General features: G+C 36.6%; 4 protein-coding genes across 6 annotated transcripts; 2 read left to right on the top strand and 2 right to left on the bottom strand.

Moving 5' to 3' along the window:
- The first annotated feature begins 6,619 nt into the window (after positions 1 to 6,619).
- LOC116021040 (ylmG homolog protein 1-2, chloroplastic-like) lies at positions 6,620 to 7,725 on the top strand. Its single transcript, XM_031261638.1, has one exon. It carries the CDS (start codon positions 6,697 to 6,699, stop codon positions 7,414 to 7,416), a length of 720 nt encoding a protein of 239 aa, XP_031117498.1. The 5' UTR covers positions 6,620 to 6,696; the 3' UTR covers positions 7,417 to 7,725.
- A 796-nt stretch (positions 7,726 to 8,521) lies between these two features.
- Positions 8,522 to 9,396, bottom strand: LOC116021041 (dirigent protein 19-like). Its single transcript, XM_031261639.1, has one exon. The coding sequence runs from the start codon at positions 9,383 to 9,385 to the stop codon at positions 8,789 to 8,791; it is 597 nt and encodes a 198-aa protein (XP_031117499.1). The 5' UTR covers positions 9,386 to 9,396; the 3' UTR covers positions 8,522 to 8,788.
- Positions 9,397 to 10,878: 1,482 nt separating this feature from the next.
- LOC116020533 (dehydrodolichyl diphosphate synthase 6-like) lies at positions 10,879 to 11,765 on the bottom strand. The gene has a single exon (XM_031261003.1). The coding sequence runs from the start codon at positions 11,698 to 11,700 to the stop codon at positions 10,879 to 10,881; it is 822 nt and encodes a 273-aa protein (XP_031116863.1). The 5' UTR covers positions 11,701 to 11,765.
- Positions 11,766 to 12,579: 814 nt separating this feature from the next.
- LOC116020708 (cancer-related nucleoside-triphosphatase) lies at positions 12,580 to 14,766 on the top strand. Of its 3 annotated transcripts, none has more exons than XM_031261204.1 (6): positions 12,580 to 12,671; positions 12,757 to 12,844; positions 12,955 to 13,045; positions 13,922 to 14,006; positions 14,153 to 14,309; positions 14,414 to 14,766. In XM_031261204.1, exons 1-6 carry the CDS (start codon positions 12,630 to 12,632, stop codon positions 14,503 to 14,505), a joined length of 555 nt encoding a protein of 184 aa, XP_031117064.1. In that variant the 5' UTR covers positions 12,580 to 12,629; the 3' UTR covers positions 14,506 to 14,766. The 3 variants fall into 3 exon arrangements, with proteins under 3 accessions (XP_031117064.1, XP_031117065.1, XP_031117063.1); XM_031261205.1 differs by having other exon boundaries at positions 14,409 to 14,558; XM_031261203.1 differs by having other exon boundaries at positions 12,581 to 12,671; positions 14,454 to 14,766.
- The last annotated feature ends 1,754 nt before the right edge of the window (positions 14,767 to 16,520 follow it).

Genomic DNA, 16,520 nt, shown 5'->3' with positions numbered 1-16,520 from the left:
GCCTAAAGTTTGGATTGTTAGCGTCTTATTCATAGGAGTCTGTTGTAAAACATACACCTTTTTCCTTTTCACAATAGACACGAATATAATGACCTATTTTGTACTAGTGTAGGGTACTAATGATGGATATATCAAGTTCGCCCCCATACATAAAACCTAAGTGGAGGAACGCCCTACTTTTAGGGGGTTGGTTAGGAGGATTAGCTTATATATGGAGTAATTAATCCTTGTATTAGTTAGGACAAGATAATGTTCTCTCATTACAATACGTGTAATACATAAACAGTGTTATCCAAGAAATCTCCTAACAAAATCTTTATTTTAATTCTTTATTATATTACCTCTATATCTTGATTGTTCTTACTTTCTTATGTGTTTCCACGCCCCTTTGAGACCCTGAAAAAAGGACAAATTCCTTTTCTTAGGAACACATACAAGATTCGGCACTACAAAAAGGATAATGGTAATCCCACCATTAACTACTTCATTTATGAATTTCATAGTAATAGAAATACATGTCCTGTCGAGACAGAATTTGTAACTTGCTATCCTCTTGCCTAGCAGGCAAAGATTGACCTCCGTGGAAAGGATGATTCATTCGGATCGACATGAGAGGCCAACTACATTGCCAGAATCCATTTTGTATTTTTGAAAGCGGTTGACCTCCTTGCTTCTCTCCTGGTACACTTCTCTTCCCGCCGAGCCCCCTTTCTCCTCGGTCCACAGAGACAAAATGTAGGACTGGTGCCAACAGTTCATCACGGAAATCCAGGATTAGTTAATTCCATCATACGTAGTTGTATTTTTCAAAAAAAAAATCTTTATTCTATATATCTAATAATAATAATAATAATAATAATAATAATAATAATAATAATAATAATAATAAAAGTCTTCTTAATAATCATTTTACCCCTAACCAACCCTAATTTAATTTGGAGTTTATAACTGTTCATGTTAAAACTATACTAGACACTCTTACATAAGAGTCACTCGATCCCTATTAATCATTTCTTGTCATGTTAACATTTTATTTGATACATAAATTCTCTATTACCTTATATTATGGTCACTTAATTCACCATACTCCATGACAAAAAACAATAACTAATAGGGAGTTGTAATTGTATGCGTGATAAACATTACTCGTTTTGTTCCTAGTCAAAACATAAGCATGTTTTTCTTCATTTTATTTTCTCTCATATTTCTTCAATTTTTCTCTTAGGTAGCTTTTCGACCCATGGAAATAAAGTGTATTACTAAAATTTCACACCATTGTCCACTTTACATTATGGACTATAGTATAAAATTTATGTATTTACAATGAACATATTATGCGCTTTCAATTAATAAGTTATGCGCTTATAAATAAATTAAAGACACATAATATGCAGTTAATATATTATGTGCCTTCAATTTATTTACAGGCACATAATTTATTAACTGTAATACTATACACACATAATATGTTAATTACATACACATAATTTTTGGACTAATAAGGTCCACAATACAAAGTGAACCTTTATCCATGATATAACAATTGAATGAAGAAAATTATAGGGTGAACCATGGTCTATATTATAAAATAAACCACTAATAAATATTATTTGTAGTATATTGAAATCTTGTGCATCAAATCTTTTGAAATAAGAAGTGAGTTTTGGAACTCGATTTGCACCCCAACCTTCATTGAGTTCATTCCCTTTTCCATAATTCAGAAAAGAAAATGATGCAAGAACAGATGCTCGAGTTCTTTGTACACGTAAAATGTCAAAATTTGTCACATAAATCGTTTTTTTTTTTTAATATATAAAATGATTGCACTTTTGTAACCCCGTATTTGTTAATATCTGATTGAATTTTGTGATGCTATTGAGAGATTTTCTGGTTTTATGACCTTTTACGACATAGTTGTAATTGGACATTCTGATCAGTCTAAACTCTAAACTATAAGATAAATTGATAATTGAATTTGAATTTGCTACTCATTTTTAACTAATAGTTACATTCATTTATAACATTCAAATTTGTACATATTATAAGAATAACTTATTTAATTTGGAGTTTTTTTTTTCAGGGTGGAGGGGTAGGAGAGTTTGCTATTTTGAATGACTATCGAAGAGTCTTAAAAAAATACAAAATAAAAATAAATAAATAAAAGGCACAGTCCACACAAGTAACTGGTTGTGTGCCTGATGGGACCACTCCGATCATTATATATTTTTAAATTGATGTTTTTGTTTAATATTGCCAATGACCCGCAAAAAATTTCCAAAAACACATCTTTTTACCCTATCCTAAGATTATAATTAAAAAAAAAAATACGTTACGTACGTAGGTACATTATACGGAGTATTACTTAATTTTTTAGCGAATTTCACTTTTGGTCCCCGAATATTATGACATTGTCACATTTAATTCTATTCTTTTAATTTTATCACATTACATCATTGACGACTTTCATTTGTTTCCCACATTTAGCCCTCTTTCTAAAATTTTATCATTTTATCATTTCATAAAAAAGGACTAACATGTAATTTTATCATTCAAGCCAGCTTGACTTCGACTTGAGCTCAAAATTGACCGAGCCATTCAGTTCATTTACACCCCTAATTTGCTCACAATATTTATATAGTAAATTAGATAATCGCTTATAGTAAAAATCAAAACCTAAATTTATTTCTATGAATGAGGTCTAATATTATAGACTATACAGCTCAGCAAATTTTTTCCAAACTCTACATTTCTACATACCCTTTGCTTGTATATATACGGGGGTCACTCTCACAACCCATATCAATTCAACATGAATTCTTCTTGTATTCGGTGTTAGCCTAGGTTTTTTGTGAGAGATAAACGAGTGAACTTAGCTTTTTTGTTTTATACAAGGAAGAATCAGCCAACAACAACTGTTTATATAAGTAAGTTTCGTTAAATTATATTTGATGATTTTATTTTTTGTTAGGCAGTATCTATGTCCGATCTGTTTATGATAATTAAAGATACAAATAAATTAAACAAGTTTTTGAAGAAAAATAGTGATTTTTGTTCTGTGTTGTGGAGGTATAGTCGTTTTTGTCCATCTATTTTGGGTGTAAATATTTGGATGAATGGTGATTTTAATTAATCTTTGAATTGATGAGTACAGTTGACTTTGTATTTTGTTTTGGATGACGAAAGAATCCCAACTTTGTGGGTAGGTTTTGAGCTCGTAACCTTGTGGTTACAAGTCACTCCTGAAAATCTCGCTATTTTTGATCTGGACGGAAAACATGGGTACTCGTGACTTTGTGGTTACTAGTTACTCTTAGAAATCTGGTTATTTCTGATCTGGACGGAAAACATGGATTATTGGTCAGAAAATGGGTTTTTGACCAACATTTGTTGTTGGTAGGAAATAACGAGATTTTCAGGAGTGAGGGTAAATCTCTTGCTATCTTGGTTGGGGTTATCTGCTGACTTCGTATTTGTTGTTGGTGGTAGGGCATTTTGGTCTTTGTCGCTTTCAAATCAAATCATGTTTTTTCCCGCTTTGTTATTGCAGAATCTAGCAAGATGAGTTCCAACGCCAACGCCAACGCATCTCTCTCCGGCGAAAAGAGCCCAGAGAAGCAACCCACTCCGTCCCGCCGATACGAAACGCGGCAGAAGACACCGTCGGAGCTCACCTTGGGCTCTCCTTCCGGCGGCCATGGCGGCTCAGGACGTCCGCACGCCGGAATTCACCACAGCAAACGATGTTTCCTCTGTGAATCGGCGGCTGATAGTCCCAAGAAACGCAAGCGGGCTAAAAAGGCGGCGGGCCCTTCTGCCCTGCCTCCATCACCCGCCGCCAGACCCGACCCGTCTCAGGAGACTGTCTGTCACCTTTGCAAGATGGTGTTCACAAGTAAGGAGGAGTTGATCATTCACGGGAGAACCAACTTTGACGTTTGCAACCTCGTCAAATTCCATAATGCGCTTTACCTGAAACATGAACAACTCCGTCAGGCTGCAGATCATGAACCGGCTCTTTGGTATGGCCCACAGACCGGTCCCACCATGGCTGGGAATTTTATTCCCGACCTGAATTTCCCCCCTCCTCCTGAATATTATTAGAGCAATATAATCATCAGCCAAAACAACATCGAACTATCTTTTCATTATATTGCAAGTTTAGACTCTTGTTCTTTTGTTTATCGCAACTTTATATTACAATCTTGTATGTTATCATATGGATGTGGTCATTTACTCATTATCATTTCTTTGGATTTGTTAATGGGAGGAAAGCACACATTATGATAGCAAGTGAGATTGTGATTAGATATTATGTTTGAGTGTTTTTATCTTATTAGATAATATTGCATGCATTGGCTGATGATGTTGTGTAGCATGCAAACTTGATGTTATGGACTTATGGAGTCTAATGAAGTGTGTTTTTATATTAGTATTTCCGATTAATTTTTGTTTTTATTTTAGTTTACTCTGCATTTGATTTTGTTTCATCTTTTCATTATGTTGCAAGTTTAGATTCTTGTTCTTTTATTTATCTTAAATGATGTGATATGGAGGTCAAGGAGATACCCCTAGGCTAAGGGTCCGATCCCTCGAAGTGACCCTTCGGGTGCATGAGACACCCATTAGGTTATCATTTATCAACCACACGAGCTTGAATCCAATTTGGAGGCTATTCGAGCACTCTAAACCCCTCTTCTCTCATTGATAAGACTGCTTTTACCATCACATCTGTTACTCTATTTTGCTCTATGTAAATTTAGCGTAGCGCGATTTGATCTCCCATGGTTGTCTCTTAAACATTTTGCATTTGTCCATGATGTTAGACATTGGGTTATTTATGGTTGTCCACTTGTCCTCCCTTCTTCCCGGCCTGACTATTGAAGAGATGGATAATATTCTTGGAGTCTGTCATCACCTCTACTTAGGAGGAAAAATAAATTACAAAATTAAAAATTTGAATGAAAAAAAAGTAATCTATAATTAGATTATAATTAATATTCGTGCGCACTTAATGATCTATAATAAATGCAATTATTATAAATTTGTCAAGTAATTAACTCCTTTTTATCATATAATTAATTTACTAAATGGGGTCTAAGGTGATCATTCACCGATTCAAAATAAAAGTAGTGACAATTTTGGAAGAGGTTTTTACTCAATAATATCTGATTTCAATAAATTTTCAACCTAGTATATTTAGAAGCGCCTTATTTCGATTTGAATTGGTGAATGGTGGCCCGGCTAATTTAGGTAATATTAATAATCTGATCCAGACATGGCATAAGAATAAAAGGCTAAGATACATCAGGAAGCCAAGGATGCTTCCATATTAGAGTGCCTCAACCATTTCCAATCCTTCTCGCACAACCATACCGTAACACTTCTTGGCCTGCCAATACAGACCTCCAACAATAACTTGGTTTCGCTCTTATTTTTGCATCCAATTAAGAATTCCCCGTTTGGATAATACTTGGCTTTCAACACAAGAGCCGCCAAAGATGTAGGGTTGGTTAGCAAACGCCATCCTTGCTTAGCAAGTAGTGCAACATTGAATATATATATGCAGATTTTTAAACCGCAAACCACCTCCACTCTTAGACTCCCACCAAAATTTGTTCATCATTGTCTCAATATGCTCGTAGAAGGTAATAGGGAGATAGTAAATACACATCCATAGTGTATGTAGAATTAAAGTATGTGCTCCATCTCAACTAAAAGCCGAAGCTGATAGTTGGACTGCACATATTACACACGCCCCCTCCATTCGAACTCATGACCTTTTGCATGGCACTGATACCAAATTAAAGTATGTGCTCCATCTCAACTAAAAGCCTAAGCTGATAGTTGGACTGCACATATTATATTTATGTTCACATGTAGGGAGAGCCTGGACAACACTCTTCAGAAGAACTTTTTTACCAGCTCGAGATAACACTTTCTTTTTGGTATAATGAAACTAGTGGGGAGGTAAAATGAAACTAAAAAACATAGCAATATGGCAAATGAAACTGGAGTGTAATTAAAATAATGCATCATTCATTATCCACGCTGCTACATATACCATGATCCACAATAAAGGCCATGTTTGGTAAATAATCAGCCTATCAGCCAATTTTGGCTTATTTGACCACTATTAGTTGGTAAATAATAAGCTTTTTGTAACTCCAAAATGCTAAAATTCAAAAGGCTACTCAAAACAGCCTTTTCAATTAGCTTTTTGAGAAAAGAAATTATACCAAACAACTATCTGGTAACAGCTAATTTATCAAACAACTTTCTACAATCAGCCAATGTTATCAACAAATCATACCTTCTAACCCAAACAGCCAACCCAATCAACTAACAGCCATTTACCAAACAGGACCAAAATTTGCCGTCTATAATGTAAGGTGAGCTATTGGACCCTGATCCACGGTATAACAATTTATTATTCGGATGGACATACTGCTTGAACTGAGAGTGTATAACTAGCCCAAGTCCAAGCCCAAGATAAGCCTAATCCAAGTTGTAAATGTAGTAACTGTACTCATTTTTTAATTTTTTGTTTGTTTGTTTATATATAAGGGCTTTAAAGCCGGGTATTCGGGTCATGAATATAACCCGGTTGGTTTACGGTTTACCCCTAATCTCAACAATTTTCGCAAAGTCTTGGAAGCTCCTGGTGCCACACAACTCTGAGCATTTGCGGAAACTTCAATGGCTTCTTCAATCATGGCTTCTCAAACCCTAATTCTCCAAACCCCTACCTATCTTCAACCTCTTACCTCTCTTCCTGCAACCCGCAATCGAATTCTCCTACCTCCAACCCTATCCGCGAGGTCTCTACCCACTCTCTCCGCCAAATTTCCCAACAAATCGCGAGTTTCGGCTTCCTCCCAGGTCGCCCTGCAAGACCCGCCCACCCGATCATCGGATGACCTGAAACTCAAAATCCCCGCCGAGTCGCTGCTCACCGGGCCAACCCGCACGATCGCAACTCTCTTCGTATTCGCGCTTGGAGTCTTCAAAGCTGTGGCCCACAAAGCCCTCGATTTGGGCCTCCATCTGAACGGATTTCAGGGGCTCCAGCGCGCTTTGGTGTGCTCTGCGGGGCCCCTGTTTTTCGCCGCGAGGAGCTCGCTTGATTCCACGGCTTTGAATACGCCGCTCACAGTTGTCGCGGCGGGGATGGCGAAATGGCTTGATATCTACAGTGGGGTTTTGATGGTTAGGGTTTTGCTCAGCTGGTTTCCGAATATTCCCTGGGAAAGGCAGCCATTGTCGGCCATTAGGGACCTCTGTGATCCGTATTTGAATCTCTTCAGGAACATCATCCCCCCTGTTTTTGATACTTTGGATGTTAGTCCCCTCCTGGCTTTTGCAGTTTTGGGTGCACTCGGTTCGATCCTGAGCACCACTAGCACTAAGGGTCTCTAATTGAAGGAGACAGATGATTTTTGCAGGCACACTTGTTTCGAGTAAGGATTAAATACAATACTATGTTGAATTCCCTCGTTCTTCCCTGTTTGTAATTGAAATTTGAGGCTGTAATGGTGTTGTAGTTCCTTGAAACTTTTTTATTGAATCCTATTAGTGATTTTGGCATTTAGCTATTCATGTTTTGTTGCATTTGGTTCTTTTCCTTGGCATCAAGCTCATATTTGGCACTGTTAGTTATAGCTATAAATCTTATGTAAGATATCTGATACTCAAGAAGATGAATGAAAATGAATACATGGAGCACAATTGCCATTTCTTTGTCTTCCCCGTATTAGAGAGGCAATAGTCCAGTGTCCTTAAAGTTACATTCCTTCCATGTTTTGCCCCTTCTCTTGCAGCAGAATCAATCCTTTCATCGGTGAGAAGTGATTATTTAGTATTAGCCAAAAATTATACAACATTCCATGCTAGTAGCCAGTTGGGAAAGAAAAAAAATAAAACATTCTATAATTACGAGATGAAATTGAAGTCTCCTATTGGAAAATGATTAGAATGACATGGCGTCCCTTTAGGCTCTGATTTAGGAAGCTCAGAGCTAGTTTACAGTGTTATAGTACTATGCAAAGTTTGAGTCTTTGAGAAGTAAGATACACATAACTTGCATCTATGTGTTTAAAAAGATCGTTTGTATAATCTAAACTCATAATTGAACAATCAACTTTGGAACATTTAATACTTTCATATCTATGGACAAGGTTGCTAGTTGATATTTGAAGTGGGATTCATAAAATTTGAGTGAGTTCTCTTGTTCTTTAATGTACTAATTATTTTGATCTGTCATATTTTCATTAATTTGTTCTTATGTTCTCTGGTTGAGCTAACTGCAATTTGTAAAATCCAGACAAAAATTTGGTTTTGTTAATAGATCAAACACAGAGTAACTGTACCCATTGTTGGTAGTAAGTCTGCCCAAAAATTCTTTTCCTAATATCTTTCAATGAACTAAAATCATAAAAAATGAATATTAAAAAAGTTTAAAAAGAGAGGAAAAACAGTGCCTCAGAGGAAAGTAGCTTCCTTTTACACCTGTTCACTCTCCTTCATAAATACCCTGAAAACTGTTGTCTGTTGTTTACTTTTGACTTTTAAATATCTAATGCATGCCATGAAATGGACCAATACATGTATTGTGACAACTATATGTATTTGTCTTATTTGGATATAATGTTGGAGTAATAGACTGCTAAATGGCAAGTTCATAAATTTATTTTCATTGGAAAGAACTTCACAACAGGAATGCTTTATAGGCTTTATCTATAGATTTGGAACATCTGAGGATACCTCCAAGAAAGCAAAAGATGTTCCACCCCTATATCGAGGTCTTTTGCCTCTTTTGAGTGGCATATGGAGGCCAGTAGAGGTGAAACTCAATCTTGTAGGTAACTGTCATCCCCTTTAGATTCACAGGAGAAGATGTCACATAGCCTTGAACAAATAAAAAATCACCAGTGCCTCCCACGACAGGATGATCTGACGGCTTTAAGTTGTCTGTTGCTCCAACAATCGATATGGAACCTTTGTGGCGCTTCATATTCAGTGTGATCTTAGCGATGGAAATGCTTTGCATCCCGTCCAAACTGGATGTGATGGATGTCCCTTGAGCAGTGCCGACCATCTTTGAAGTTCGATTTGCAGTGAGAGTCATCGGATCTTGGAAGGCAAACAAGGTACCGAAAGGGGTGGTTGTTTGACTAACTCCCGGCCCTGCAACACCATTCACTATGATGTAGCCGGTTTTATTTATGGTTTCGTGTTGAAAGAGGCTGAAATGGAGGGATGTAAGTTCATATTCTTGCTGATGCTTGTGATGATGGTGGTGGGATTTGCAGGTAGCATCTTCTGGAAAGATGAATAGTAGAAGAATAAGAATGCAGTATTGCTTTGGGGCCATTAATTTGTAAGCCATATAGCTCTGAGAATACAATGAAGAAGGTATGATCTTTTGAAGCTAAACTCATGTTTTATACTTGAGCAGGAGCAGAACCCTCTGTGGAAAAAAATTTCTTAAAAGTTCTTGGTTGAATCAGTCAATAATATATATTAGTAAAGGACAGCTATTTAATGTGTGAAGAGTCTCAAGACTGTAAATGAAATCATACTTTCTGTAGGGTGCGATGATTTTTTTGTAGTCTTTTAGGTAAAAGTTGACATCAAGAAAGGAATGTGTGTTGGAAAAATAATAAAATAGAGTTTTCCATAGACTTTTCTTCCCAGGTGTATAAGCTTATTGGATGATCAATCTTTTCCTTCGAGCCCACCAGTTTACTTTGACACTTGACTCTGGTACTGGCCTACTGGCCAACACAAAACCTGGTTATGGGGTTTCTAGATTTGTTTGTGTGTTAGTTTTTTTGTTTGTTGAAAACATGGGGTTTCTAGATGTTCCTCCGGGCGAATTATGCTTACGGATCCAGGTCCACCTGGATTCGGGTCCACCAAGTGAATCTGTGTTCATGTTTACTATTTTAAAACTTTATGTTCACAGTTTTAGAGTTATAAAATTGAGAATATAGAGTTTTGTAATTGTGAACATATAATTCTGTAATTGCGAACATAGAGTTCTAAAAATTGTGAACATAGACCCAGGTCTATCGCATAACAACCGGTTCCTCCGTCCAAATACTTAGTTTTTAAACATAAACAAATATTTTTAGAAAAGGGTCGGTTTGGAACACATGGCGCAATTTGTTTTTCGTTGGCTCATCACCCACTAATTTAGCTGTTATGTAACCACCATAAATTAAAAAGTATTTTTTGATATATTAAAAGTATATTATTTAAAAGTATATTTTTTGAGTACTGAAAGTACATTAATATATTAAAAATGTATCTTATATTCATAGTCCACAAAAAAAATTGTCTAAATTATACTATAGACCATGGTCATATAAATGTTTATTTTTAGTATATTAGATGTTTATTTTTTATGTTTTATGGGTTCATTTTTAAGCAATATATTAAAAAATGAACATTTAGTACACTAAAAATAAACGTTTAATGTACTAAAAATCAACATGTATGTGAGTGGCCCGGTATTATAATTGTCTTCCTATAGATTTAGTAAATTTTAAAAAGGAATATTTTAGCCTATTTGTAACGTGAATATTTCGTTATTATTTATTAAGAGACCTTGTAGTTATTACTATTAGTGGTTGATCAACTATCCACCCCACCCCACGCACACAATAGAGTTGTAGTTGTTTAGGAAAAAAAATCATGAATAAAAGAAAGTTGAAAAGTTAAATTATTGTCTAAAGATAAATAGTTTACTCGAGAACATATAAGACAACTATGCATGTAAAATATACATTATGCATCATATCATCACCTTGATATGTATGGTGCAATATAATATTTATGTTAAACTAAGGATAGTTGGTATTCATGCTTAGATGGAATTCAAGACACCATCCTTCTCTTTTGCAAATAAGGGTGAGCCCTTTGGAAATTCAAGACTGCCCACACCAAATGCCTTAGCCCAATCTCCGGGAACAATGCTCCCGGAGAATACAACAGGCAGCTACTAGTCTGCCACAGCAGAAAATTACTGAGCCTCGTTTCCCCGGACGTCCGGACTAAAATATCCACCTCCGGCGCCAACCCCATATACATATGCCTCTCCAAATCCCCTACGGTAATATCCCTCTCCTCCTCCCCGCCCGCCCTCAACTCATTTTTCTCTTCACAACACGCCTCAGTAGCATGAACTATCTCGTCCGTAGAAGTGTAAGCCAGGCAGACCAAGAGAGTGAAGTTGGAATTCTTCTTGGTCGCCTCCATGGCCTTCTCCGCAGCTGCTTTGATTCGGTTGTCTAGTAAGTGTAAGTTCCCGACGAAATGAACCCTCACACCATACTCGTCTAAAGCGTTCTGGTACTTGAGCAATGCTTCGAGTTTGCTCAGCATTAAATCCATCAACACCTTGATTTCGTCGGGCCTTCGTTTGAAATTGTCGATGCTGAAGGCGTATATGGTCACGTATTTCACCCCCAATTCGTAGCAGTAGCTGAGTATGCATATGAGTGCTAGAAATGCAGCTCTGTATCCCACGGCTTCTGGGATTTTCATCTTCCTTGAATACCTTCGGTTTCCGTCTAGGATGAAGGCAATGTGTTTGGGGATCACGCCCACGGATAGGATTCGGAATAATAAACTTCTCATGTGCCTTAGTAAACTGCCAAAGAACCACCCGGCGAATCTCTGCCTGCTGTCTTCATCCATTTTAATTTGTTGGCCGGCTGGCTTAAATGCCAAGGATCAGAGGAAACGAACATATATACTTACAATTTGTGTGTGTTGATCAATGATGGATATGATGCCAAATTGCCAAGCACTCTCCACATGGATGAACTCTTGGCTGGGAATACTGAGTTTGTTGGTAACTGTAGTAGTGTGCAGTTCGTTACAAATCACAACATTGGCATGTTAGCGGTTGCAGGCTAACACGTCGTCTAATATGACTATTGAGCAAACTACCTGACTTAACCATCAATTTGTATGGCTCTATTACAATGCATTATCTGTTCATAATTACTTTTTCAGCGTACTGAAGCACAAAGAATCAATACAATCTCCATCGAGGCTCGAATCACAACCTCCTATATGGGAGAATAATTTGGTGTCGCTAGACTACAAAATCCTTGACCACATGGTCTTTTAGTCACTTCACTACTTGTATCTTACTCAAGTTTTGTAGCCAATAGTCCAAGTATTACTCGATCAATCTTGTATCTACGGAGAAGGCAACCATCTCCAACGAAGGAGAAGGTGTCCGGTTTGGTCACCTTTTTCGATTGACAGAGACGGTAACCTACTGGTCACGCCTTTATCGGAATGCCATTGGAGCTATGTCAGTACATTATTAATTTGTTATTGCAGGTCATTATTAACGTTTTAAGTTTTGATGCATTAACTTGATATGTTAATATATCTAATTGTAATTTTTAAAAACTCATGAGCCTAATTAACTTCTTACATAAAGTTGAAGAGTTCATTCACCTTTTTTCCAAACTAAAATAAAAAGATTTGGGCTCAAATTGGGCATGGTTGTTTAGTAAAGGTTGTGGCCTAGTGGGCTTGGATCGGTTTCTTATACTCCATTAACGCACACAGACGCTGCTTACTGAAGAAGAAGAAGAAGAACGGAAGAAATGGCAGCTCCTGGAAAATGCTTCCTTGTGACTGGGCCTCCTGTATGCTTTCTCCCTTTCTCTACGTTTTGCCTCCTCCCTCTTCCCAACCTACACACTATTTGAGGGTTTTGAGGTTTGATTTCAGGGCGTCGGCAAGACTACTCTGATTATCAAAGTATTCGAAAGTCTTCGCAGTTCTAATCCTAACTTGAAGCTTCAGGGCTTCTATACTCGTATTCTCTCCTCACTCTCTCTTTAATGTATCCGTGTGTTCCCGTTTACAGGCGCGTTTGTGTTTTTATGCCAGCAAAATTAATTTGGTGAATTAAATTGGATGAAAAAGGTGAAATTAGGGAAGGAACACAGAGGGTAGGGTTCGAGGTGGTCACACTCGATGGCCGTAAAGGGCTTCTTGCTTCCAACAAAATCTCCAGGTGAAGAGTCTGATATTTGTTAATCTGAATGTGATTTCTTTTTTTCTCTCTTTTTGTTGGATATAATGCATGAATTATAATTAATTTCTTTAGGATTACTTGTTAATGATTTGACCAACTAGTGCTTGTTCTAACTAGATTTGGAGCTTGTAGGAGACTTCAAATTTGCTATACTGATTTCCTAGAAAATATAAGAGCCTCATCTAATAAATGAATGAATTGCTAGGACTTCATAGCTTCACCAATTGCATTGTGCATATTTGTGAGTTTGTGAGGTTGTATCACTATCATCAGACCTGACATATATTTTGGAAGAGCGATTCTTGTTGTCCATTTGAATTCTTAAAAGCTAAAACACTCAGTCTTATGGAAAGGATTTTGGTGAATGGAAATGTCTTGCCAGTTTGTTTGTGGGAGCATGTGTGAGTTCAATGGATTTTATGTCATCCCTTTCCACGTTGCTCAACTAGATGAACAGAGAAAAGGAAAAAGGAGAAACCTTTTTTGCTCCCCAATTGATACTTTGCTAGTAGCCTGCAAACTGTAATTGCAAAATCATGATATAGTAGATATTTGAGCTTATTATAGGATGGAATGAAAATTTTTGAGCTTATTCAACTGTATTAAAACAATTTAGGAGCTCATATTAATGATAATTAGACCTTAGGAATGATGCTCTTTTCAGTTTTCACCCTATGGACCCATCATCTTCCTTTATGGAAGTAGAGATGAAAGATAACTAATGCTATTTTTTGTTTAACTTGTTTAATGTGTGCAACAAACAATTCTATATTAGTTTAATGTGTACTGCACCCTGATTATGTTTCCATGAGTGATACAATCCCAATTGCTCTCATGCACTTTTTCCCATGACAGTCCCGAATCTCATAGATGGCCCACTGTGGGGAGATACAGGGTCGATGTGGCATCTTTTGAGTCATTAGCATTGCCCGAGTTACAGGTTACATTAACCATTAAATTCTATTCGTGCAAACTGCTTAGTTTCCTGATTATAACTTATAAACGCACCTCATATGTGCCTCTTGTGAACATCAATACAATTACGGCCTCATATGCATATTTGCCTTAATTTTCCCCTTTTATTAGGTAAAGGAAGACACCGATCTCTTCATCATTGATGAAGTCGGTAAGATGGAGCTCTACAGTTCTTCGTTCTTCCCTGCTGTGCTGAAAATATTGGAAACAGGGGTCCCACTCTTGGCTTCTGTACCGATTCCAAAGGCTGGGAGAGATATTCCTGGAGGTACTTGTGTTGCATATCCTGACAGATGCATAATATATACTTTTGCCCTTTCCCTTTCGTTTCTCTCGTCACACGTTCGCCTAATCCTTTCCTTTCCAGCTCAGTGTTGTTGGGGCACTTAAAATTGTTCTCTGAATTTGACAGTGGCGAGACTGAAAAACCATCCGGGTGCTGCAATTTTTACGCTGAACCCTAGTAACCGGGACGCAATCAAAGAACGTATTTGTTCGCTCTTGTCTGATCAGCTGCAGAAGAGCATTAGATGTGGTGGAGTATGATCTTGTTAGAGGGAGGAACCACCATCATCAGTGAAGAGTTCATTTGCCCAGAACTGATGATTTTCTACCAGGGAATTGTAATGCTAGAATGTTCAAAATATGATCTCTGTGTAAGACACATTTGTTTATCCAAATGATAAAGATTTTAATAACACCTGAAATCCAATTTTTTTTGGTCACACTTGTGTGAGACCGTCTCACGGATCCTTATTCGTGAGACGGGTTGGGTCGTGTCAAAGTACCATGCAAATCAGCAAATGTCATACTTATATGTACAAATCTCACACTTATATGCTCAAATATAACACTAATCAAAAATACAATTTGTGTTATTTATAAGAGAAAAAGTAATACATTTTTCATAATAAGTAATATTGACAAGTGTCTCTCACTTATAAGGGCAAATATAATACTTTTGAGGAAAAATGTAATACTTTTAAATCGAAATGTAAAAGTATTGTATTTTCCCTTAAAAGTATTACATTTACCCTAATAAAAAAAAAGTAATAAAAATTCTATTCCTGATTAGTATTACATTTGAACATATAAGTATGACATTTGTGCATATAAGTGTTACATTTGCATCTTGACCCGAGTCATTTGTGCATATAAGTGTTACATTTGCATCTTGACCCGACCCGACTCATGATAAGACGGCCGCACACAAGTTTTTGACATTTTTTTTTTCTTTAATTTAATTCTTTGTCATCCCTTTTTAAAAAGATTGCTCCGGTCCAAAACTATCCAAAATGTACTGTTTTGTGCACTGTCTGAAATTAGACAAAAATTGTATCCAATTTTATGAGTCTGAGTTGGACTTAATTAACATGGACTAATTCTTTGATTAACCAAGGACTACTACTCCAATACTATATATAATGTACATAAAATAAAATGCTATAAACTTCAACATTTCACTACTCCAATGCTCCTCACAAAATCGTTTACTGATTTATTCATCAAAAGTCAACATACAGTGCTAAAATAATTTCCTCACGATTAAAAAGATTATCCATGTGTATTCAAAAAAAAAAAAAAAAGATTATCCATGCTATCATCTACATTATAATTTCACGAAATAATCATGCTTGAAATGAAATAAAAAATAATTAAGAATCCACCAAAAAACTCGATCAAAAGGATACACAAAAATATCAATCCATTATTTTACATGCAAGCAATTCAAAGATAAATTGCAAATTAAACAAACATATTGTGGAACAAAATTTGGGTTTAGTCTAATAAGAACAACAACAATAAAAGAATAAAAGAAACTAGGATATCTACCTGGATATGGTTATCCTAAAACTAAAACTAGTTTTAGCTAAATTTACAATAAGTTTCTGAAGATAACAAGATAATATGCATAAAAGCGAAGGAGAAGCTTTTGGTATGAGACAACCATCCCCGCAGCACGCAGGAAACTGAATATAAAAACAGATAAGAATGGATAAACCATCCACCAACTCTTCAAAACCACTTCTCTTCCTTCTCCACCACCACCATAATCATCTTCTTCTTCATCATCATCGGCTAAAAGGTGGGGAGGCACCTCATCACCCTCCAACTCTTCCATGCTTATACCGCATTCTTCATAATCGGCTCCCGCCATGGCCAGAGCTTCCAGTGAAACAATCAACGACATTTTCGTTATTATGTCGATCTGTACTTGTGTAAAAACAATTGGTTGGTCTTTGGTAAAACAACTAACGTATGTAGACAATTAAGGGAGTTTTTATATGTTGGTGTTTATTGTGTACGTGCAATAATGCTTGAAAGTGAGTATATTTGCCGGGGTGTTCGATATGCCATGCAGCATGGAGAATATATATAGAGTATTGAAGCTTGGACTGTTCAAACTCCAACGCTTAAAGTTGAATGGAGTCATGTAAAGCGTGTGACTTTGAACTTTGAAAGCTATAATAATACAAAT

Source organism: Ipomoea triloba, chromosome 5 (assembly GCF_003576645.1).
Source record: "Ipomoea triloba cultivar NCNSP0323 chromosome 5, ASM357664v1".
In the NCBI taxonomy this organism is placed as follows: domain Eukaryota; kingdom Viridiplantae; phylum Streptophyta; class Magnoliopsida; order Solanales; family Convolvulaceae; genus Ipomoea; species Ipomoea triloba.
Note: the sequence above shows the minus strand (reverse complement) of the source record. Positions and strands in the feature narration are given on the sequence as shown.

What these genes read in the sequence shown, in the direction of transcription:
- LOC116021040 (XM_031261638.1), top strand. Translation starts at nt 6,697, where the DNA reads ATGGCTTCTTCAATCATGGCTTCTCAAACCCTAATTCTCCAAACCCCT.
- LOC116021041 (XM_031261639.1), bottom strand. Translation starts at nt 9,385, where the DNA reads ATGGCTTACAAATTAATGGCCCCAAAGCAATACTGCATTCTTATTCTT.
- LOC116020533 (XM_031261003.1), bottom strand. Translation starts at nt 11,700, where the DNA reads ATGGATGAAGACAGCAGGCAGAGATTCGCCGGGTGGTTCTTTGGCAGT.
- LOC116020708 (XM_031261203.1), top strand. Translation starts at nt 12,630, where the DNA reads ATGGCAGCTCCTGGAAAATGCTTCCTTGTGACTGGGCCTCCT. An exon ending in TCCTTGTGACTGGGCCTCCT is followed by an intron (nt 12,672 to 12,756) that starts GTATGCTTTCTC and finishes GTTTGATTTCAG; the next exon opens with GGCGTCGGCAAGACTACTCT. An exon ending in TGGGAGAGATATTCCTGGAG is followed by an intron (nt 14,310 to 14,453) that starts GTACTTGTGTTG and finishes TGAATTTGACAG; the next exon opens with TGGCGAGACTGAAAAACCAT.